This window comes from Pristiophorus japonicus, chromosome 11 (genome assembly GCF_044704955.1).
Source record: "Pristiophorus japonicus isolate sPriJap1 chromosome 11, sPriJap1.hap1, whole genome shotgun sequence".
Lineage (NCBI taxonomy): Eukaryota > Metazoa > Chordata > Chondrichthyes > Pristiophoridae > Pristiophorus > Pristiophorus japonicus.
The window spans coordinates 124367025-124390115 of record NC_091987.1 but is presented as its reverse complement, the minus strand read 5'-3'; the positions used below and the strand labels follow the sequence as shown (position 1 = coordinate 124390115).

General features: G+C 46.0%; 1 protein-coding gene across 5 annotated transcripts in view; it reads right to left on the bottom strand.

Moving 5' to 3' along the window:
- Positions 1-23091, bottom strand: part of LOC139276259 (E3 ubiquitin-protein ligase Midline-1) — a 329304-nt gene that overhangs the window by 18909 nt on the left and 287304 nt on the right. For all 5 annotated transcript variants that reach the window (XM_070893986.1, XM_070893985.1, XM_070893989.1 and 2 more), the window contains exons 5-8: positions 22292-22440; positions 8615-8742; positions 6983-7126; positions 4508-4669 (exon numbers count right to left, since the gene is read on the bottom strand). In XM_070893986.1, coding sequence (XP_070750087.1) covers positions 4508-4669; positions 6983-7126; positions 8615-8742; positions 22292-22440 — 583 coding nt within the window. The remainder of the gene's footprint in view (positions 1-4507; positions 4670-6982; positions 7127-8614; positions 8743-22291; positions 22441-23091) is intronic.

Below are 23091 nucleotides of genomic sequence, written 5' to 3'. Positions count from 1 at the left end.
CCCTTATCGCTCAAAAATCTCTCTATCTCCGCCTTAAATATATTCAATGACCCAGCCTCCACAGCTCTCTGGGGCAGAGAATTCCATAGAATTTCAAGAAATTTCTCCTCATCTCAGTTTTAAATGGGCAGCCCCTTATTCTAAGACTATGTCCCCTAGTTTTAGTTTCCCCTATGAGTGGAAATATCCTCTCTGCATCCACCTTTTCGAGCCCCCTCATTATCTTACAAGTTTCAATAAGATCACCTCTCATTCTTCTGAACTCCAATGTGTATAGGCCCAACCTACTCAACCTATCCTCATAAGTCAAGCCCCTCATCTCCGGAATCAACCTAGTGAACATTCTCTGAACAGCCTCCAATGCAAGTATATCCTTCCTTAAATATGGAGAACAAAACTGTACACAGTACTCCAGGTGTGGCCTCACCAATACCCTGTATAGTTGTAGCAGGACTTCTTTGCTTTTATACTCTATTCCCCTTGCAATAAAGGCCAACATTCCATTTGCCTTCCTGATTACCTGCATGCAAACTTTGTGTGTTTCATGCACAAGGACCCCCAGGTCCCTCTGTATTGTAGCACTTTGCAATTTTTCTCCATTTAAATTATAATTTGCTTTCCTATTATTTCTGCCAAAGTGGATAACCTTACATTTTCCCACATTATACTCCATCTGCCAAATTTTTGCCCACTCAAGTTGGGAAAGAAATGAGTGCGATGAGACCAATAACCATAATAATTAATTTGTTGTACAGTCACTGTGCAAGTCCAGTCAGTTCTGTCACAGAATAGAGTTCAAACAAGATATACATTTGTCCCTGAAATTATCCATCCTTCACTGTCTTCAAGAAGTCAGAACACAAACATCTTTGTAGATGGCAAGACAGGTTGATAAGGCTGGTTTTTTTTGGCTTTATAAACAGAGGCATGGAGTGCAAAAGCAGGGAAGTTATGATAAATCTTTATAAATCACTAATTAGGCCTCAGCTGGAATATTGTGCCCAATTCTAGGCACTAAAACAGATTATCGGGTCATTGTCACATTGCTGTTTGTGGGAGCTTGCTGTGCATAAATTAGCATTACAACTGTGACTACACTTCATAAATACTTCATTGCTGTGAAGCACTTTGGGACGTCCTGAGGTCATGAAAGGCTCCATATAAATGCAAGTTATTTTTTTTTTGAGAATACTCTCAGTGCAAATAAATTTGTCCTAAGTTTTGCATTGGTTTGTTACTGGCCATCGTATTTATGTTCCATTGTTCTGGACTCATCCACAAGTGGAAACAATTTCTCCACATCTGCCCAATTGAAACCCTTCAGAATTTTGAAGACTTCATACGGGTCACCTCTTAGGTTTCCCTTGTCCAGCGAAAAGAGTCCCAATCTCTCAATTCTGGGAACATCTGTGTAAATTGTTGCTGCACATGAATTCTCCAAGTGTGAACGAATCAGGGTTCGGTGTAAATTTAACATTGCCTCCCGGCTTTTGCATTCTATTCCTCGAAACATGAACCCACTTCTTTTGGCCTTGGTGAATTGAGTTGCGACTTTAAACTATTTATATATCTGTATTCACAGATCGCTTTGCTCCACTTCCCCATTTAGTTTCTTACTTTTCAAGGAGTAGGTGGCCTCCTTATTCCTCCTACCAAAATGGACCAGCTCACACTCGCTATATTGAATTTGATTTGCTGTTATTCACACATTCTGTAAGCCTGTTTGTCTTCCTGTATTTTGGTGCAGTCCTCCTCATTATTAGATATATCTCCAATTTGATAACATCTGCAAATTTCAATACCATACCTCCAATTCCTGAGTCCAAATCATTTATGCATATGGTGAACAACAGTGGTCCCAGCACAAATCCCCATGGGCCACCACTTCCCACTTCCTACCAGTTTGAGAAACTTCCTTTAACACCTACCCTTGTTTTTTTATTCTGTAGCCATCTTTCAATCCATCCCGTTAACTAAACCCTGACTGCACGCACCCTGATCTTTGTTGTGAGGGCAGCTGAATTTGAGGAGGATGCTCCATAATCCCTCACGGTTGACAGTGTTGAAGGCCTTTGTGAGGTCAAAGAAGGCCATGTGCTGCTCCCTACATTTCACTTGAATTTAACACGTGGTGAAGATCATCATGGCCATTGTGCCCCTTAGTGGGCGGAATATGCATTGCAACTCTGGGAGGAGTTCTTCAGCCACTGGGAGGCGACTGAGGAGGATTCTTGCGATGACTTTCCCTGTGGCAGACAGCAGGGAAACTCCTTTGTAATTACCGTAATTGGACTTGTCAGCTTTCTTGAAGATGGTCACAATTACAGCATCTCTGAGATCCCCTGGCATGTTCTCCTCCTTCCAAATAAGAGAAATGAGTTCATGGATTTGCGCCAATAGTGTTTCTCCGCCATGCTTTAGTGCTTCGGCGGGAATTCCATTTGCTCCTGAGGCCTTGTTGTTCTTCAGTTGTCAGATGGCCTTTTCAACCTCATGCCGGGCTGGGGTTGTGCTGAGATGGTGGCGGGTAGCATGCTGCGGGATGGGGTCGAGGACATTCGCGTCGAAGACAGAGTCTCGGTTAAGGAGAACTTCAAAGTGCTCCTTCCAGCGGGCACTGACTGCCTCTCTGTCCTTGATGAGCACCTCTCCGTTCTTGGCCCTCCATGGGTGCAATCCATCTGGACCCAGGTTCTTGTCCTCCTTGAGTTTGGCTAGTTTGTCTGGTATGTCCCTTCTTTCCATCATAACTTATGTAAGATCCCTCTTAGCTTCTTCTATTCTTGCCATTTCCTCTCAGTAAAAACTGAGGCAAAGTATCTATTCAGTATATCTGCCATTTTAGTAACATCTCCTGTGAGTTTAGCATACACATCCTTTGTTGGCCTTGTCCTTCTCTTAACTTTCCATTAGCTACTTATGTGCCTTTAGAATACCTTACTATTCCTTTTAATTTTCTTTGATATTTTCATTTCATTTTTCCTCGCTGCCTTTCTGATCGACTTTTTAACCTCTTTCCTAAGCTCATCATATTCTCTTTGTCATCCTCTCCTTTATTGCTATGGATTTTAAGTGTGCCTTTTCTTGAGATTACATTTTTATCCTCACCTCATTATTTATCCATGGTATTTCATTCTTTGCTAGTTTGTTCTTTTTTTAAACTGGAATATATTTCTCCTGAACTCTATTGATCTTTCCATTAAATGCAGCCCGCTGATGTTCGACCTCTTTGTCAGTCAATACTTTTCTCCCTTAGCTCCATCAACATTCCCTCATAGCCGGTTTTCCTCCAATCAAACGAGACAAAGAAGTCAAAGGGTATGTGTCAGCTGGAAGTTCATCGTGGCATCTGTTTCTCTCCCGTCTCATACCCACAGGACTGCACATGCCAGTCAGGAAGCTAAGTCATGAAACCCTTATGTTACTCCATATGCTGCACATCACATGTGAACTCTGCTCCTCGGCTATTCCTTTGGTGGGGAAATCCAGAGCAAGAGGGCACAATCTTAAAATTAGAGCCAGGCTATTTTGGAGTGAAGTCGGAGAATTTCGGAGTGAAGTCAGGAAGTGCTTTTTCTACACAAAAGGTAGTGGAAATCTGGAACTCTCTGCACCACCCCACCCCCCAAAAAAAAAGTTTGTTGTTGCTGGGGTTCAATTAAAATTATCAAGGCTAAGACTGATAGCTTCCCCACCTGCTGAGAGCTGGATCTAGGACCAGAAGAGGCTCAAGTAAGTTCAAATTTCCCTTTGCTTTTTTTTAAGGTTTTCTTGTGGGCCAGCAGGAGCTGGAGCGGGATTTTATCCCACTCCCGTCCACACACCAGGTACGGATTCCTGCTGGGTCCGGGCGGGAGTCTGACCTTCCAATATTGAAATCTCTCTGGGCCTACCGCAACACCAACATACAAGCTTAGTGCCCGCCCCACACACCAAACCCACCTCCCCTTTAAGATCGACCCTAATCTGGTCTAAATCCAATTCCAGATCAAATCTTTCTCCTTTCACTCCTATTCAAATACTCATTTCTCCACGAACGTGCTTTAAAAAACATAGTAATTTAACAGCGATATCAGCGTTTGACAGAACAGTAGATCAAAGTGCTGATATCACGTTGCCATAACAACAACCAGGTCAAAGGCCTGTTTAGCTAAGATTCTGGGAGCTGAGACTTGTCATGTCGGGAACAATTGGCGTTAGATATGGCCCTTACGGCTAAGGGGATCAAGGGGATATGGAGAGAAAGCAGGAAAGGGGTACTGAGGGAATGATCGGTCATGATCTTATCGAATGGTGGTGCAGGCTCGAAGGGCCGAATGGCCTACTCCTGCACCTATTTTCTATGTTTCTATGTAATGTAGACCCGGAAGTGTTCTACTGGAGTTACTCCTGATTAAAGGGCAAGGATGCGAAAATACCATCACTAACGGAATTCGGTCTTTTCGGTGTTGACAACAGACTACCCGATCCTTCCAACGCCAGGCTGTGTGAGGCCTGCACTACTCACTGTTTGTCTTTAGCCTGGAGGGCTCACTGTTGTGGCTGCCAGCCTGGTTAATGGCCTTGACGACGAAGATGTACTTGGTCCCGCTCTGAAGCCCGTGCACTGTGTAATGGTTCTGCTTGATGTTGGGCACAATCATCCAGCTGTCAGCTGAGCTACACAAACCTGTAACACGAACCACAAACGTGGCGTCACCCCGAGGAGTTTGGGGAAGATCTTTTACATCCACATGAAAAGCAATCTTAACACCCACTATTTTGCACAATAAATGCTGCTTAGCTAAGAAAATGTTAAATATGAATGTAGGTATTGCTCGACACAAAATGACTAATGTCCATCTGGATGCGAGACCTAGAAATCTCTGAATGGGAAGAGTGAAAACCAGTTAAATGGCTTCCAAATTTTGTTGAGGGCCCTGAATGTTAGAATATTGCGATCTAACAGATCTGCATAGGTGTCGGCCTGGCTCAGTGGCAAGACTCTTGCCTCTGAGTCAGAGAGTCACGGGTTCAAGTCTCATTCCAAAGACTTGAGCCCATAATCCAGTGCTGCACTGTCGGAGGTGCTGTCTTTCAGATGAGACGTTAAACTGCCCTCTCGGGCGAACATAAAAGTTCTCCTGGCACCATTCGAAGAAGTGCAGGGGAGTTTGCCCGGTGTCCTGGGTAATATTTATCCCTCAGACAACATCACAAAAACAAATGATATGATCAGGATCTCATAAATGTCCTTTCTTTCTTATTCACAGAGTCTTATCTTTGTCACCTTTCTTGTCCCGAGGGCATTTACTCCTGGCTGGGTTATGGCTTGCTGGGCACCAGTTGCCTTGCCTTTGGTCCAAAGCACCATTATTTCCATGCAAGCCTTGACAGTGAGTGTCAATAGGTTATGCAACCACGTGGGACATCGCGGCCCAACCTGAAACAACACTACTGCAACTCTCTGTACCGCCCATTCCTGGCAATAGCCATACAGTGCCTCTGTAATCCAATCTTGGGTGGGATTACAGAAAAGCTCCAGCAGATATTTAACAGCCGCGTTAAATGCCCTCAAGTCACTGCAAAAGAAATATATTCTTATCTAAATCCTTCTGTCAGTCTCACTGGGTTTTAAGTTACGTAGTTAGGCATTCGGTTGAAGGTATGGTTAATTGAAGCTCAGCAGATAAGGCAGCTGTAAGGAAATTGAGGGAAAAGCTGCAAGGAATACAGAAATAAACAGAAAGATGTGAGCCACACTGAGAAAGTTACGGAATTCGAAACTGCTGCACTTTCCTTCGATAAGCATGTGTTAAAACTCTAAACAACTGATCATAAGATCCTGAGCATAAGTCAATTTTAACGCATGGATTCCTAACCGGTGAGTCTCGGGGTAAAATGTGTGACTAATGGGGTAGTTTTAAGTTTCATTGAGAATCGGGCAGGCTCTGCAACAGTCATGTGATTAGCGCTTCTGTGACAAGGTTGGAAATTACCCGCTATACTCAACAGGAAGAACTGACCTTGAAACAGTGTCAAATTGCTGTTCAAGGACTAGCTTCCTTTGTCTCATAGGGATGTAAGAAATAAGAAATTGTACTGACAGCTGAGTTACAAGGGCTTGATAAGAGGTCTAAATGGGAACATTGAGATTAAAAAGAACTGTCCAATAAAAGTTGTGATCTATTAGGAAGGGGAGGGTTTTTCCACCTCAGAGTTGAGACAAAGAACTTGACATATCATGAACTAAATGGTCCTGACCATTATGTTACCCCAGGCCCACCCCTAAAAAGAGAATAAGAGAGATGTCCAAAGAGCTTTTCAGGACAGATGGTGCAGAGATCTGTTTGTGCCACCAGCCATCTGTCCAACCAGGACTAATACCAGCTACTTGTCACGGTCGTATGTCTACGATGTCTATCCTGATTGTGTGTTGTGTTTGACTATATTTGAACTACTACCCCTTAATAAAATGCCTTATGGCTCCTAAGACCCTTTTGGGTATGTGTGTGTGACCTGTGATCCTAATCTTACAGGGATTAGGGATGTCAACGTTGGTAGTTTTCATCACATGACCTCCCACCTTCAACCGCCCCGTCCCCAGGCTCCCGCCATATATTACCCGACACGTCCATCTTCACGATGCTCCGCTTTTCCTCGCCAACTGGAGAGCTTCGTTACCCGATTGGACGTTCTTGACTGTCACTCAAACAGCCTCTCCATCCCAGTCTCCAATATTTTTAGAACTAATAAACAAAAGTGTTCAACGAAAATGGAAAAAAACAACCCACGATTCTTTTTAACACCTCTATGATTTTTCTCCCAGGGTTGCTCGCAACAGTGTCCAGGGAGATTAATCTTTAATTCCAGGAGAATCCAGTGCAACTCTGCTAGGGACCCACGGCATCTTTTAACTTGGCCTGCTGGACATTTCCACATCTCTATTTCTCTTGGTCTCTGAACTGATCACTAATAACACTTATAGCAACTGTGAACTCACTAACTATGTTGGCGAGTCCGGTGAAAATAGTGTATTGAAGTTCATATGACACCACGCTGAATTCATCATCGGAGGTCCAGTGAACCGTGATTGTATCGTGCGACGCAGTGCACAGCTCCTCTCGAATAGCCGGTGGATTTGGCGCTGGAAAGACAAAGACAAATTGAGGCAAATGCTTGACCCTCCTCCCCCCACACTCTCCTCGATGATTCAAAGTGTAAACCTCGTTAAGCTGTAAGTAAAATTAATTATAATTAAGGGCATTCAGATATTTCAGGACAAATTTAGTTGCTAAAATGTTCTAAAATGGCGATGATTCACCACACTCTCCACTTTTAATGCTCTGTGTCAGTACATCCATTCATATATTAACTATGTCATGTCTGCATGGTTAAACATCCACCCCTTCCACCACCGGTGTACTGTGGCTGCACTAAGTAGAAGGACAAGGGCAGCAGGCGCATGGGAACGCCATCACCTCCAAGTTTTCTTCCAAGTTACACATCATCCTGACTTGGAAATATATCGCCGTTCCTTCATCGTCGCTGGATCAAAATCCTGGAACTCCCTCCCTAACACCACTGTGGGAGCTGCTTCACCACAAGGACTGCAGCAGTTCAAGAAGGTGGCCCACCATCACCTTCTCAAGGGCAACTGGGTTAGGCAATAAATATTGGCCTTTCCGGCGACGCCCACATCCCAAGAATGATTTTTTTTTTAAAAAGCTTCTGGTCTATAAAACCTTACTTCCTGTTTTCATGTCAACACTTTCCCAGTATAAACTTCGATGTCAGCATTTAGAATTGAAACTGCTTATGCAACCCGGTCACGATGTAATTATACCCTCCTCCAACCAGAGCTGATGCTGCAGCACCTCAGCCTTGCACAGAAACTCCTTTGCTCCAACCAACTCTAGTTCTCTACTTTTCAAATTGCTGTAAATTTTGCTATTAAACTGTAAATAATATCAAAGTAGTATATAAAAATAACGAATGGAGACTGAATTACATCTGCATGCCCTGGTCGTAAAATCCACGCCCTCTAACCTTGCTTCAACTGAAGACCAGACTTGATCTTGAGGACCCATGGTCAAGTCTGTGGATGCAGGGGGTCAATTGAAATTTTCAAGACGGAAGATCGATTGATTTATATTAGGTAAGGGTATTAAGGGATATGGATCAAAGGCAGATGAATGGAGTCCAGTTACAGATCAGCCATGACTGTTGGAACAGACTCGAGGAGCTGAATGACCTACTCCTGTTCTTAATGTTCCTAACCCCATGGGAGATTAATCAACATTTATTAAGCAGCTTTGTTCAAGAATTACTATTAGCTGTGTGAAGAATGTAAGATAACCTGCTGAGAATCTTGGTTCAATGAATTGAAAAAGTCTCAGTGAGGTAGGATTATAGTGAATATCTCAACTAGTGAAAGTGGAGATAGAGAATCATCTGGTTAATTTCCCGATTTCCTGCTCCGATTTGGAACTCTCTCCCGCCGACTGTGTGGAAATTCAGAAGTGGCACGGCTCACCATTTTGACACTGTTTAATGGTTGGAAAAATCATAGACAGCAAACTTCTAAATTCACTTCTGGAGGCCCAGGCTCCAAATTTGCCCCCAAATCTCTTACCTGTGAGGTAATCAAGGTTTTCCAGCATCTTCTTTTCCCGTGAGAAGTCTAATGCAAACGTGTCGAACGTATCGTTTATGTTGATTTCTGGGATGAGCACTTGAGAAGATGCAGTTGCCATTGAAACTCTGCATAGACAAAGAATGGCAACAGATTTTTATTTACATTTAATTTTACGAGCTGATCTCCCATGACCACATTTAAAAGTACTTCACTGGCTTTGAAACGTCCTAAGGTAAATGCAAGTCTTTCTTTACCGTGAGAATTGGAAATATCACACTGGTCCAGTGGGAACTTTTCTTCTGAGGTAGGGATTATGACAAGTTAAAGAAAGACTTTACAGCCAATGAAGTACTTTTGAAGTGTAGTCACTGTTGGCAAGCTTTTGGAAGAAGCTTTCTCCTGCATCTAGTGCATTCTAACTCCCCATTTGAAGGGTTGTTACTGAAATGCTTCATTTTCCAACACCAATACTCTTCGTTTTGACAAGCACAATAGTTAGAAAGAGACTGAAAAGGATGTTAAATGAATAAAATTGTGCCTTTTATGTTCACATATTCTAGACCAAAGGAAAGATTTGCAGGGCTATGGGGAAAGAGCAGAGGAGTGGGACTAATTGGATAGCTCTGTCAAAGAGCCGGCACAGGGCATGATGGGCCGAATGGTCAACTTCTGTGTTGTAAGGTTCGATGAAACCACACTGATGCACTTCAATATAGTTACAAGGTCTCCCGTTATTTACTCGCGAGATGAATTACATTTCTCTTTATAATTTCATGATGAATAGAATCAATATTCAAACTAAATTCCCCCTCCAGGATTATTTTGCATGAATGACGCTTTGAAATAGTTCTCGGTCATTGTTTCTGTCAAACTGTTCCGACATTATGGGGCTAACAGCCAGGAATATTCATTGATGAGCTGGAAAAGGAGCCCATGACACACAGCAACCTGCAGTAAATTAGACTTGACTTGTCATTTGTCCCGCTTTGCACCTCTTTATGACTTCAGGGGGCTGAAATTCAGGGTCTTGGAAAGACCCGTTACTGCCTGTTTGCAGCAGCCATGCGGGGGAAGCCTGTAACCGCCGCTTTGTGGTCAACTGGCCGCCCGACCCAAATTCAGGTCGGGGATTTTTCAGCCTGGACCCGATTCCACCCCGATGCTGATAACCACCGCAAGCGCATCATCAGAACGCGCACTGCTGCTCTCCCTCACCTGAAAAAGGCACAGACCGAAAATCAGCTAAAAAAAATGGATGCCCCTCCGCGCGGTGCCCCCGACATCTTTTTCTGTCGGTGCACCTTCTCCTCACTGTGTGTAACTCGGCAGCCCTTCAAGGGGAGGGCCCACTGCTGTTGCCGCCATGTATTTATTTTTGCCGGTGACTTCCCGATCGGCTGGAAAAATGGATTCGGCCGGGTCGCCAACAGGCAGCCTGGCACCCCCTCTTAGGTGCCAGGCCACTGACCCGGCCGAAATCCTCCCTGGTGGCCCAGTGGCCAAAGATATAAAATGATGGATTCTCTCCCCTTTAATGGAGGGGAGAACGTAGTGATGCACATGTGCTGTGACATCACCGCTGTATCCCCGCTGAGTGACAGCAGTGGAGTCCCGGTCCCGCCCCAACCTCCGCCCCTCAGCCTGCCTTTCCGTCGATCTCCCGCCCCCACTATGACCGACTTCCGGTCCGACGTAAAAAAAGTTTCAAAGTCCTGAAAATCGATCAGAAGGCCGCCTCACCGAACAGGTAAAAAAATCATAGGTGTGGCAGCTTTCTGGCGTGCCTGAATTTCGGCCCCCGGGGCTCTACACGCATGTGTGCAGCCCTGTAACTCATTGAAAAACTCCCTCAGGCTCAGCTGTGTCAGAGTTCTAATCCTCCATGGCACCTGACTATCCTGAAAGCGTGTTGACTGCGCATATTTTCTCATTCTTCAACATCAAATATATTGAGGGCAGGTTCAAAAGGGGGCCCTCACTGCCCAACATTAAAATCGCAGCTTCGTTATACTGACTGAACAGGGTAGATGATCCGATGTGTTGAGGTAGGTGCCCGATGTGCAAAGACCAGTTACTTCAGCTCACGGCCTGTTTAATACCCCACTAAATCTTCTGGCCGGGTTCTCAAGTGGCTGCCAGTTCCCTGGCTGCAACATTTTAAATGAGGTCCTGACGGCATAATTGGAGTATTAATGCAATCTTCCTCAGTTTGTGTAGAATAGCACTCTCACAAAGCTGCCCATATAGGGCTCAAGTTTTGGCCTGAGTTGCTCCTATTTTTTTGGAGCAACTAGTTTAGAATGGAGCAACTTAGAAATTGCAATTCTTGGCATTTAGTTTGCTCCAGTTCTAGTGGGTTAGAATAGTTTCATTTTAGAACAGATTTTTTTTTCCAAAAGGGGGCGTATCCAGCCGCTTACGCCTGTTTTGCAAGTTTAGGCAGCGAAAACTTACTCCAAACTAACTTAGAATGGAGTAAGTGTGGATTTTTGTACACTCAGAAAAACCTTGCCTACATTTATAAATCAGGCGTAGGGAACGAGAGATGGTGTGGGGGGGGGGGTGGGTGGGAGGGAGGGAGGGAAGTTTACAAACATTAAACACTTCACTTTTACAAATAAAGAGCCATCATCAATAATAAATGATAAACAAATCAATAAATCAACCAATCAATAAAAATTAAAAAAAATTAAAAATTAAAAAATCAATAAATAAAAAATTACGTTTCTAATCACCGACTGCAGCACCGGGAGCCCTCCAACAGCGTGCTGGGACGGGCCCCCCCAGTGTCTCGCTCTATGTCAGTGTCTCTCTGTGTTTCTGAAGGGGGGGGGAGGAGGAGAGGGGGGAGGGAGAGAGAGGAGGGGGGAGGGAGAGAGAGGAGGGGGGAGGGAGAGAGAGGAGGGGGGGAAAGAGGAGAGGGGGAGGCTGAATAGGCCCCAGCAATGAGAGGAAGCCGGGTCAAAGACTTCGGGCGGGGCCCGCCCCCAGCAAGATGCCGGGCGGGCGGGCCCCGCCGAGGACGTGGAAGGAGGGAGGGGGGGGGGGGGGGGGAAAGAGAGCTGAACGGGAGGGAGGGAGGCCTGAGTCCGATCTTCGCCACCCCGGGGAGCCCATTCGGCCAAGGCTAAGGGCGGTGTGCTTCGGGCCCCTCCCCGCAGCCTCGGGGGCCTGGAGCTACTACACATGCGCACACACTCTAGCGCGCATGTGCAGAGGTCCCGGCACTGTTTTCAGCGCCGGGACCTGGCTCCGCCCTCCACGCGTTCTGCTGCGCCAAGGGCCTGGATCGACCGGAAGGAGGGGAGAATACCAAGGTAAATAATAGGCGCCGTTTCTGTTCTAAAAAGTCGGCGCAACACACGGAGATGCGCCGTTCTAACCATGGGGGGAAACTTGGGCCCATAAAGTGGGCCTTGGAGGGTGTTGCTAGGGTCTGTGTTATCTATGGAGGTGTACATGAAGAGGATATTTTTGTCATTTGAGCCTGATTTATTTTAGGCTGTAATTTTTTTTTAAACATTTCCCCCGTCATAATTTAATTGTTCATGAGGCCTTGTGCACAATGGAATACCTCCTCCTCCGCCACCCCCTCTCCTTCATTCCCTTCTACCCTCCTTATCCCCCTCCCCTCCTCTCCCATTCCCCCTTCTCCAATCTCCCATGTGCCCCCTCTCCCACCTTGCTTTCTAACATTGCTTAACCTAAATACTGCACTCGGTCTGTGACTCCCCAAGTGAACAGCACATGAGATTGACAATGCAACAATGTCCCCCAAATGTAACCACTGTACTTTCATTTTAACCGTCGCCCTTCCAGGAACTGCTAAAGCGTGATTCTCCTCCCCCTGCCCCTCTCTGGTGAGCTCTCAACAGCACGAGGTGACAACTCAAACATTACGTAAGCCAAGCTGATCCTGTATAAGGCTGGAGAACATAGGAACAGGAATAGGCTGTTCAACCCCTCGAGCCTGTTCTGGCATTTAACTAGATCATGGCTGATCTACACCTCAATTCCATTTTTCCAGCTTTCATCCATACCCCTTGATACCCTTACCAACAAAAATCTGTCAATCTCAGTCTTGAAAATTTCAACTGACCCCCAGCATCCACAGACTTTTAGGAGGGTTGGCGAAGAGTTCCAGATTTCCACTCCCGTTTGTGAGAAAAATTGTTTCCTGATTTCACTCCTGAAGGGCCTGTCCCTAATTTTAAGATTGTGGCGCCTTGCTCTGGATTCCCCCACTACAGGAGACTGCCTCTCTGTATCTGCTCTATTCAATCCCTTTATCATTTTAAACACCTCAGTTAGATCTGCTTTAATCTTCTACATTCAAGGGAATACAAGCTAAATTTATGCAATCAATCCTTGCAATTTAACCCTTGTAGCCCTGGTATCATTCCGGTGAATCTGCTCTGCACCCTCTCCGAGGCCAGTATATCTCTCCTGAGGGGATTGGTGCCCAGAACTGAACGCTCTACTGTCTAACCAAGGGACTTGTAGCATTCCTTGAAGCATCACTTACTCCCTTTTACATTGAACAATACCGTCCAACTCCCAATGTGGAGCTAATGTGCCCTTTGCCATTGCGCATTGCACAGGGGTATATACGGGGCTTCACTGAAGGTTGCTACTTTAAAATTGAAACTCCACAAGGAAACTGGCATTTATATAGCACCTTTCATAACCTCAGGACATCCTAAACCAATGAAATACTTTTGACGTCAATATTGTAATGTTAGGAAACACGGCAGCCAATGTGTGAACAGCAAGATCCCACAAATATCAATGTAATAATGAGCAGATAATCCCCGTTTTAGGGATAAATATTGGCCAGGAGCACATGTCCCTTGCTCTTCTTCCAAGAATGCCACAGGAGCTTTTAAACCCCCCGAGAGGAGAGGGATTAATTGAATACCTTATCTGAAAATCGGCACCTCCGTCAGTGCAACGCTCCCACAGCACTGCACTGGAGTGTCAGCCTAAAGTCTCTGGAGTGGGGCTTGAACCCACAACTTTCTGACTGTGAGGTGAGAGAGTTACCAACAGAGCCAAGGCTGATACCTCAAAGGAGACCATGATGGGACTGTGATCAGTGACAGGACTGACCCACAGAGTCACCACCCCACCTTTAAACAGCTGGTAGCCTCACAGGGGCATGGGCTCAGGGAGTTTGTGGAGCTTGACAGCGAGAGGGAGCTGAGTTAACAAGCCGGTGAGTGACTGGGTTAATGATTACCCCTCTGTTAATGTTAATCTGCACAGGAGATATACTCAGCATGACAGGCTATTAAAAGATCATTGTGATTTTTTTTAATCGCTCAGTTTTTAAAAAGGATATTGACAGTAGATCCTTGACAGGAGCAAGAACTGTTCTTTATGTTGCTATAGCAGCTAAAGAGACACTGTGAATATAACCATTTTACAGCTCTGGATTTTGAGTTATTTGTTTTCCTTGGGTGCCCTGTTCCGCATTCTGCTCACTAACAGGGCTCATTTTACTGGGGCCTTATTCCATGAACAGATCATTAACTTGCTGATCGTTTCCCAGCAATATTGCTTTTCTTCTAGGTGTGGTTATGATGGATGTTCCGTCCCGTCTAATGCGGGTAATAGCCGACTGAAGAATGAATTACAGCTTCATGCATCAGTCAGCTTGATGAACTCCTTTATTTTTCTGTAAAAGGAAAGGACTTGTATTTCTATAGCACCTTTCACAAACTAAGGACATTCCAAAGCACTTTACAGCCAATGAAGTACAGGTTTTGTAGTGTCATCACTGATGTAATGTAGGAAACACAGCAGCCAAATTGGGCCCAGCAATGAGATAAATGACTAGATAACTGTTTTAGTGATATGGTTTGAGGGATGAATATCAGCACCTCAGACAGTGCAGCGCTCCCTCAGTACTACACTGGACTGTCAGCCTGGATTACGTGCCCAAGTCTCTGGAGTGGGAGTTGAACCCACAACCTTCTGGCTTAGAGCCAAAGGTTGCTGGAAAGTTTGTTAGTCTAGCCAGCCAATTGCAAGAGTACTTTTCATTATCATTGCGCAACGCCATTTGAATGCAATCATTGTGACATTCTTTGCAAAGAACACCAAATGAGGAGCTGTGGCAACAGACAGGGTGAGCTCATTTGAACATTTAGAGTCTTTGTTGTGCATTAATGCAAGCTCTCTCTGCCAACAGGATCAGTTGCATTTCTTAATCCCCTGATCACTGATAATGAATAACAGTTAAGAGTACCGGGAATCAAATTACTGGGAAAAATGCTCTTCTGGTTTTAAAATCGGAAGAAAGGACTGCAACAGGATTTAGGAATGTTTAACCGACTGTTTCTCTAAAGTCTCTCCTCCGTCGTCCAGCTGGGTGGGACTGCACTCGCCTGGTTCCATTCCGATCTATCCAGTTGTAGCCAGAGAATCGCCTGCAATGGCTTCTCTTCCCACTCCCGCATCGTTACCTCTGGGGTCCCCCAAGGATCTATCCTTGGGCCACTCCTATTTCTCATCTACATACTGCCCCTCGGTGACATCATCCGAAAATACTCCCTCTGTTTCCACATGTAGGCTGACGACACTCAGCTCTACCTCACCACCAGCTCGCTGGACTCCGCCACAGCCTCTGATTTGTCACACGGCTTGTCTGACATCCAGTGCTGGATGAGCAAAAATTTACTTCAATTAAATCCCTGCCACAAATTCTGTTCCATAGCCCCTAACTCCAACTAGTAATCCAGAGGCCTGGACTAATAATCCAGAGATGTGAGTTCAAATCCCACCATGACAGCTGTGGAATTTAAATTCAGTTAATTAAATAAATCTGGAATAAAAAGCTAGTGTCAGTAAAGGTGACCATGGGCCCAAATTTGGCCAGTACAGATTTCTGCCGCACTCACCAGCGGTGCGCCGCTTTTATAGAACTCCAAGGTCGCCAAAAATCTTCGGGCCGAGTTTGGCTGTTCCCCAGCCTCTCCTCCATGGTGGCATAGCGTGGCAACTGGATTTGGGGGCGGAGCCAGGTCCCAGCGCTGAAAACAGTGCCGGGACCTCTGCACATGCGCGCTAGAGTGTGCGCGCATGCGCAGTAGCTCCTTCCCTCCAGAATCTGAGAGTGTGTGATGCAGGCTGTGTGGGAGGGGCTGACGCTCGGCGTCCCTGTCCCGGGCTGAGTGGCCTGCCGCACAGGCCGGCCGCTGCCTTCTCGTCCTGAGAGCTACAAGAGTCAGGTTGGTGGGGGGGGGGGCGAGGGGGAAGAGTTTTGATTCGGTGGGAGGGGGGAAAGAGTTTTGATCCAGCAAAGGGGGGGAGGGGTGGGGGCAGGGTGGAGGGGAGAAAAGAATCTTCAAATATTTTCCACTACTTTAATATCTAGCTATCTTTACTAAAAATATACTCAGTTTAATCAGGTTGATAGCACCTACACCCTGTCCAGTCTTGCTACTTGAGATTTAAAAAAAAAAGCATTCATATTATAATACTGACATTTGGAGGCTACCTGCGCTGATTTCTTAATTCACCGCAGGGCTTTTCAGAACATACAAAAGTGGCCATTTACTCTGGCCTAACTTAGTTTGATGTAAGTTTTAGCTGGCTAAACTTGCTTAAATGGCCAAAACAGGCTTAAGTGGCTGGTAACGCACCCTTTTGAAAAAAAAACTGAACTAAAAAAAAACCTAACTAACTCACTTACTCTGGAGCAACTTAAATGGGAAGAATTGCGATTTTTAAGTTACTCCAAAAAAATCTAGTTGCTCCAAAAAGAAACAGAGCAACTCCTGGGGAAACTTGGGCCTATGAAACTACCAGATTATCGTAAAAATGCATCTGGTTCACTAATGTCCTTTAGGGAATGAAATCTGCCGTCCTTACCTGGTCTGGTCTTCATGTGACTCCAGACCCACGGAAATGTGGTTGACTCTTAACTGCCCTCTGAAATGGCCGAGCAAGCCACTCAGTTGTAACAAGCCGCTACAAGATACAATAATAAGAATGGACCAACCGGCAACAACCTCAGCACCGGCTGTGGACATGACAATGGCACACCCAGCCCAATCAACCCTGCAAAGTCCTTCTCACCAACATCTGGGGACTTGTGCCAAAATTGGGAGAGCTGTCCCACAGACTAGTCAAGCAACAGTCTGACATAGTCATACTCACAGAATCACATCTTTCAGCCAATGTCCCAGACTCCTCCATCACCATCCCTGGGTATGTCCTGTTCCACCGACAGGACAGACCTACCAGAGGTGGTGGCACAGTGATATACAGTCGGGAGGGAGAGGCCCTGGGAATCCTCAACATTGACTCTGGACCGCATGAAGTCTCATGGCTTCGGGTCAAACATGGGTAAGGAAACCTCCTGCCGATTACCACCTACCGCCCTCCATCATCTGATGAATCAGTACTCCTCCGTCTTGAACACTACTTGGAAAAAGCACCTAGATTAGCAAGGGCACAGACTGTACTCTGGGTGGGGGACTTCACTGTCCATCACCAAGAGTGGCTCGGTAGCCCCACTACTGGCCGAGTTGGCCAAGTCCAGAAGGACATAGCTGCCAGACTGGGCCTGCAGCAGGTGGTGAGAGAACCAACAGGAGGGAAACACATACTTGATCTCGTCCTCACCAATCTACTTGTCGCAGTTACATCTGTCCATGACAGCATTGGTAGCAGTGACCAACGCACAGTCATTGTAGAGACTAAGCCCCATCTTCACACTGAGGACACCCTCCATCGTGTTGTGTGGCACTTCCAATGGGATAGATTCCGAACAGATCTAGCAGCTCAAAAAAAACTGGGCATCCATGAGGCACTGTGGGCCATCAGCAGCAGCAGAATTGTATTCCACCACAAACTATAATCTCATCGCCCGGCATATCCCTCACTCTGCCATTACCATCAAGCCAGGGGACCAACCGTGGTTCAATGAGGAGTGCAGAAGAGCATGCCAGGAGCAGCACCAGGTGAACCTAAAAATTAGGTACCAACCTGGGGAAGCTGCAACATAGGACATGCATGTTAAACAGCGGAAGCAGCGTGCTATAATTCGAGCTAAGCAATCCCACAATCAATGGATCAGATCAAAGCTCTGCAGTCCTGCCACATCCAATCATGAATGGTGGTGGACAATTAAACAACTAACGGGAGGAGAAGGCTCAATGAATATCCCCATCCTCAATCATGGCGGAGTCCAGCACGTGAGTACAAAGGACAAGGCTGAAGCGTTTACAACCATCTTCAGCCAGAAGTGCAGAGTGGATGATCTATATCGGCCTCCTCCTGAGGTCCCCACTAACACAGAAGCCAGTCTTCAGCCAATTTGATTCACTCCATGTGATATCAAGAAGCGTCTGAGCACACAAAGGCGATGGGCCGCGACAACATCCCGGCTGACGTGCTAAAGACTTGTGCTCCAGAACTAGCTGCGCCTCGAGCCAAGCTGTTCCAGTACAGCTACAACACTGGCATCTACCCAACAATGTGGAAAACTGCCCAGGTATGTCCTGTCCACAAGAAGCAGGACAAATCCAATCTGGCCAATTACCACCCCATCAGTCTACTCTCAATCATCAGCAAAGTGATGGAAGGTGTCGTTGACAGTGCTATCAAGCGGCACTTACTCACCAATAACCTGCTCATCGATGCTCAGTTTGGGTTCCACCAGGACCATTTGGCTCCAAACCTCATTACAGCCCTGGTCCAGACATGGACAAAAGAGCTGAATTCCAGAGGTGAAGTGAGAGTGACTGCCCTTGACACCAAGGCAGCAGTTGACCGAGTGTGGCATCAGGGAGCTCTAGTAAAATTGAAGCCAATGGGAATTCAGGGGAAAACTCTCCATTGGCTGGAGTCATACCTAGCACAAAGGAAGATGGTTGTAGTTGTTGGAGGTCAATCACCCCAGCCCCAGGACATCGCTGCAGGAGTTCCTCACGGCAGTGTCCTAGGCCCAACCACCTTCAGCTGTTTCATCAATGACCTTGCCCCCCATCATAAGGTCAGAAGTGGGAATGTTCGCTGATGATTGCAGTGTTCAGTTCCATTCACAACTCCTCAGATAATGAAGCAGTCCATGCACGCATGCAGCAAGACCTGGTCGACACTCAGCCTTGGGCTGATAAGTGGCAAGTAACATTTGCGCCACACAAGTGCTAGGCAATGTCCATCTCCAACAAGTGAGAGTCTAACCACCTCCCCTTGAAATTCAACGGCATTATCATCGCCAAATCCCCTACCATCAACATCCTGAGGTCACCATTGACCAGAAACTTAACTGGACCAGCCACATAAATACCGTGGCAACAAGAGCAGGTCAGAGGCTGGGTATTCTGTGGCGAGTGTCACACCTCCTGACTCCCCAAAGCCTTTCCACCATCTACAAGGCACAAGTCAGGAGTGTGATGGAATATTCTCCATTTGCCTGGAGGAGTGCAGCTCGAACACAAGAAGCTTGGCACTATCCAGGACAAAGTCACCCGCTTGAATGGCACTCCATCCACCACCTTCAACATTCACTCCCTCCACCACCGGTGCACCATGGCTGCAGTGTGTACCATCTACAAGAAGCACAGCAGCAACTTGCCACGGCTCCTTCGGCAGCACCTCCCAAACCCGCGACCTCTACCACCTAGAAGGTCAAGGGCAGCAGGTGCATGGGACCACCATCATCTGCAAGTTCCCCTCCAAGTCATACACCATCCAGACTTGGAAACATATCAGCGTTCCTACATCGTTGCTGGCTCAAAATTCTGGAACTCTCCCCAACAACACTGTGGGCGTACCTTCACCAAAAGGACTGCAGCGGTTCAAGAAGGCAACTCACCACCACCTTCTCAAGGGCAATTAGGGATGGGCAATAAATGTAAGCTGTGTCAGCGACGCCCACATCCTGGAACAAATTTTTAAAAACCCTCTCCCTGGTTTTGAGGCTGCACAAGACTGTTCGTAACCTTGGTGACCTAACTGACTATGAGCTGAGCTTCCAACCCCATTTCCTTTCCATCACCAAGTCTGTCTACTTCCACCTTCGTAACATCGCCCAACTCCAGGCAAAGAGTAGTTATAGATGGATTTGGTTCTGTTTGGAGGCCGGTCACCAGTGCTGTCCCGCAGGGATCAGTGTTGGGACCGTTGATTTTTACTATTTTTATTAATGATCTGGATTCAGGGGTTGGCGGCACAATCTGAAAATTTGCAGATAGATGATACCAAGATCTGTGCAAGTGCTAGAACTGTAGAAGAGGCTTGTCTGATTCAGGCAGATCTGAATGTGTTGGGAGACTGGGCTCATGACTGGAAAATGATGTATAACTTCGATAAGTGCAGTGTTATGCATGTGGGCCGGGCAAATGCTCAACAACCATATACCCTCCAGGGAACGGCATTAAAGATGGTGGAGATAGAAAGAGATTTGGGCATTCTAGTGCATACATCCTTAAAGGTATATGAACAGTGCCGTGCAGCGCTAGCCAAAGCAGATAGGGTGTTGGGGTGTATCCATAGGACAATTGAGTATAAGACGAGGCTTATTGTTTTGTTCTTGTTCAAGACCTTAGTCAGGCTGCACCTGGAATACTGTGCCCAGTTTTGGTCTCCTCACATGGTGGGTTATATTGAGGCTCTGGAAACGGTGCAGAAGAGGGCCACTAGACTAGTTTCAAGTCTAAAGCATCTTAGTTATCAAGATAGGTTAAAAGAGTTGGGACTCTTTACCTTAGAGCGGTGTAGATTTGGGGGGATATGATTGAGGTTTATAAGATAATGAAGGGAGTAGACAGTGTTCCAGCTGACCGTTTATTTCAATTAAATAGGTTAGGCAGGACCAGAGGACACAAATTTAAGTTGTGTAAGGCTAAATCTCGGTTAGATGTCAGGAGGTGGTTCTTTTCACAGAGAATAGTTGATCTCTGGAACAAGCTGCTGTTTCATGTGGTGGATGCAGATTCACTGAATTCCTTCAAGCAAAAGCTGGATTTGTTTCTGGCTGCGGCGGAGATTAACTCTTACAGAAAGTAGGTTCTGCAGGGAATTTAATGGCCAGTGTGATCTCCTGGATTGGTTTCGATTGCCTGGATAGGTTGGAGAGGAATTTCTCAGATTTTTTTTCCAAATTGGCCTGGGTTTTTTTTAAGTGTGTTTTTTTGCCTCTCCCGGGAGATCACAGGGTTTCGGGTGGAGTGTATAAGTTGTGATACACAAGGTATCGCAATTGTACGGGACGGGCTCGATGGACCAGAGGGTCTTTACCTGTCCGTCGTTGTTCGTATGTTTGTATCCGCTACTGAAACCTTCACCCAGCTTTTGTTACCTCTAGAATTGACTATTCCCACATTCTCCTGGCTAGCCTCCCACATTACACCTTCAGTTAACTTCACCTCAACCAAAACTCTGCTGCCCTTATTTTAACTCGCACCAAGCCCCGTTCACCGATCATTCCTGCACTCTCTTGCAGTGCTGAGGAAATGCTGCACTGTAGAAGGTGCTATCCTTCAGATAAGTTGTTAAACTGAGGCTCCACCTGTCATCTCAGGTAGATGTAAACCTTCCCACGGCACTATTCGAAGAAGAGCAGGGGAGTTCTCCCGGTGTCTGAGGGGCTAAGTAGCCGACTCCTGTTCCAATATTCCCAAGGCCAGCATTTATTGCCCATCCCCAGTTGCCCTGAGAAGGTGCTGCTGAGCCGCCTTCTTGAACGACTCGAGTGACTTGCTCGGTCATTCCAGAGGCAACCACGTTTCTGTGGTACTGGAGTCACATATAGGCCAGACCTGATAAGGACAGGCTTCCTTCCAGAAAGGACATTAGTGAACCAGATGGGAATTTACAACAATCTGACGGCTTCGCGGTCACTTTTACTGTTTCATTGATACCAGATTTGTATTTTCAGCATTTTTTTTTAAAAGACAAAATTCAAAATCGCAAACTGCCATTGTTGAATTTGAATTCACATTCCCTCAATTGTTAGTCCAGGCTTCTGGATCTCTGGTGCAGTAACGTAATTACCATCATCAGGCACGGTAACATGGTGGTTACGTTACTGGATTAATAATCCAGAGGTCTGGACTAATAATATAGGGACATGACTTCAAATCCCAACATGGCAGCTGGGGAATTTAAATTCAATTAAATAAATCTGTAAAGTAATGGTGACCATGAAACTAATAGTTTGTCGTAAAAACCCATCTGATTCACTTATGCCCTTTAGGGAAGGAAATCTGCCGCCCTTACCTAGTCAGGCCTATTTGTGACTCCAGACCCACAGCAATGTGGTTGACTCTTAACTGCCCTCTGAAATGGCCGAGCGAGCCACTCAGTTGTATTCAGGCTCACCACTACCTTCTCGAGGTCAATTAGGGATGGGCAATAAATGCTGGCCTGGCAGGCGACGCCCACATCCCGAGAATGAATTTAAAAAATATCCGTTATACTACCGTACCTGTGGGGAGCAGGGGAAGCTATCTTAGCCTGGCAAATGAAATACATTCAGCAACTAATACTTTAATAGGAATATGAGCGTGTTACAATGAAGTGAGAAGGCTTGGCAAGGTGAAAGATTCCACTCAAGGATAAGAATAGAATGACGTTGCCGTTGAAGTGGCGAGAAGAACAATCAGTCAACAGGGTCACGGTGAAATCACAGCTCAGCCGAGTGGCACTCTGCTCCCTTACCTTTCAGAGATATTTTTAGCCGTCTGCAGGAAGCGAGCGTGATCATTCTCTTTTAGCGTCTGCTCTGCTTGAGTGATGAGGGACCCGGATCGTTCAATGCACTGCTTGCAGTTGGCGATCTGCTGGGCCAGTTTCCGCAGTCGCACGACCTTCAATGAAAAGAAAGAAGCTCAGACGAAGGACATTGGGGCTCTTTAATCTGCTGCACACATACACATTTTCCATCGCGCACACTCTCTTTTTAACCAGGGGGAGAGGAAGAGAAATCTTTTTACGTAGTGAGTTGTGACGACCTGGAACATGCTGCCTGAAAGGGTGGTGGAAGCTGATTCAATAGTGACATTCAAAATGTAAATACTTGAAAAGAAAAAAAAAATGCAGGGCTATGGGAAAGGAGCGGGATTAATTGAATAGCTCTTTCAACGAGCCAGCACAGGCCCAGTGGGCCGAATGGCCTCCTCCTGTGCTGCACAGCTGGAAGCAGAAAAGTACTGATTCATTCAAATGTAATTGAGACAGAATTCTTTCAGAAAATAACATTATGGGATACAGCAAACGAGTATTTTGTGACCTGACATGTGGTAAGTGTTGCATGATTAGGAGGAACAGGTGACTTTGGACCTACAGGCCTTGATTTTAACTTTGCTGCCATACAAGGCCACACAATAGCTTTGCCACCCATTGTATGGCCCTGTAAAATGGGCAAGGCGCCATCGAATTTCCTGGCATGGGGTTCGATCCGTGAGAGACTACCATAGCATATTCATAGATTCATATTTTTTTGGTCTATGATACGGCTT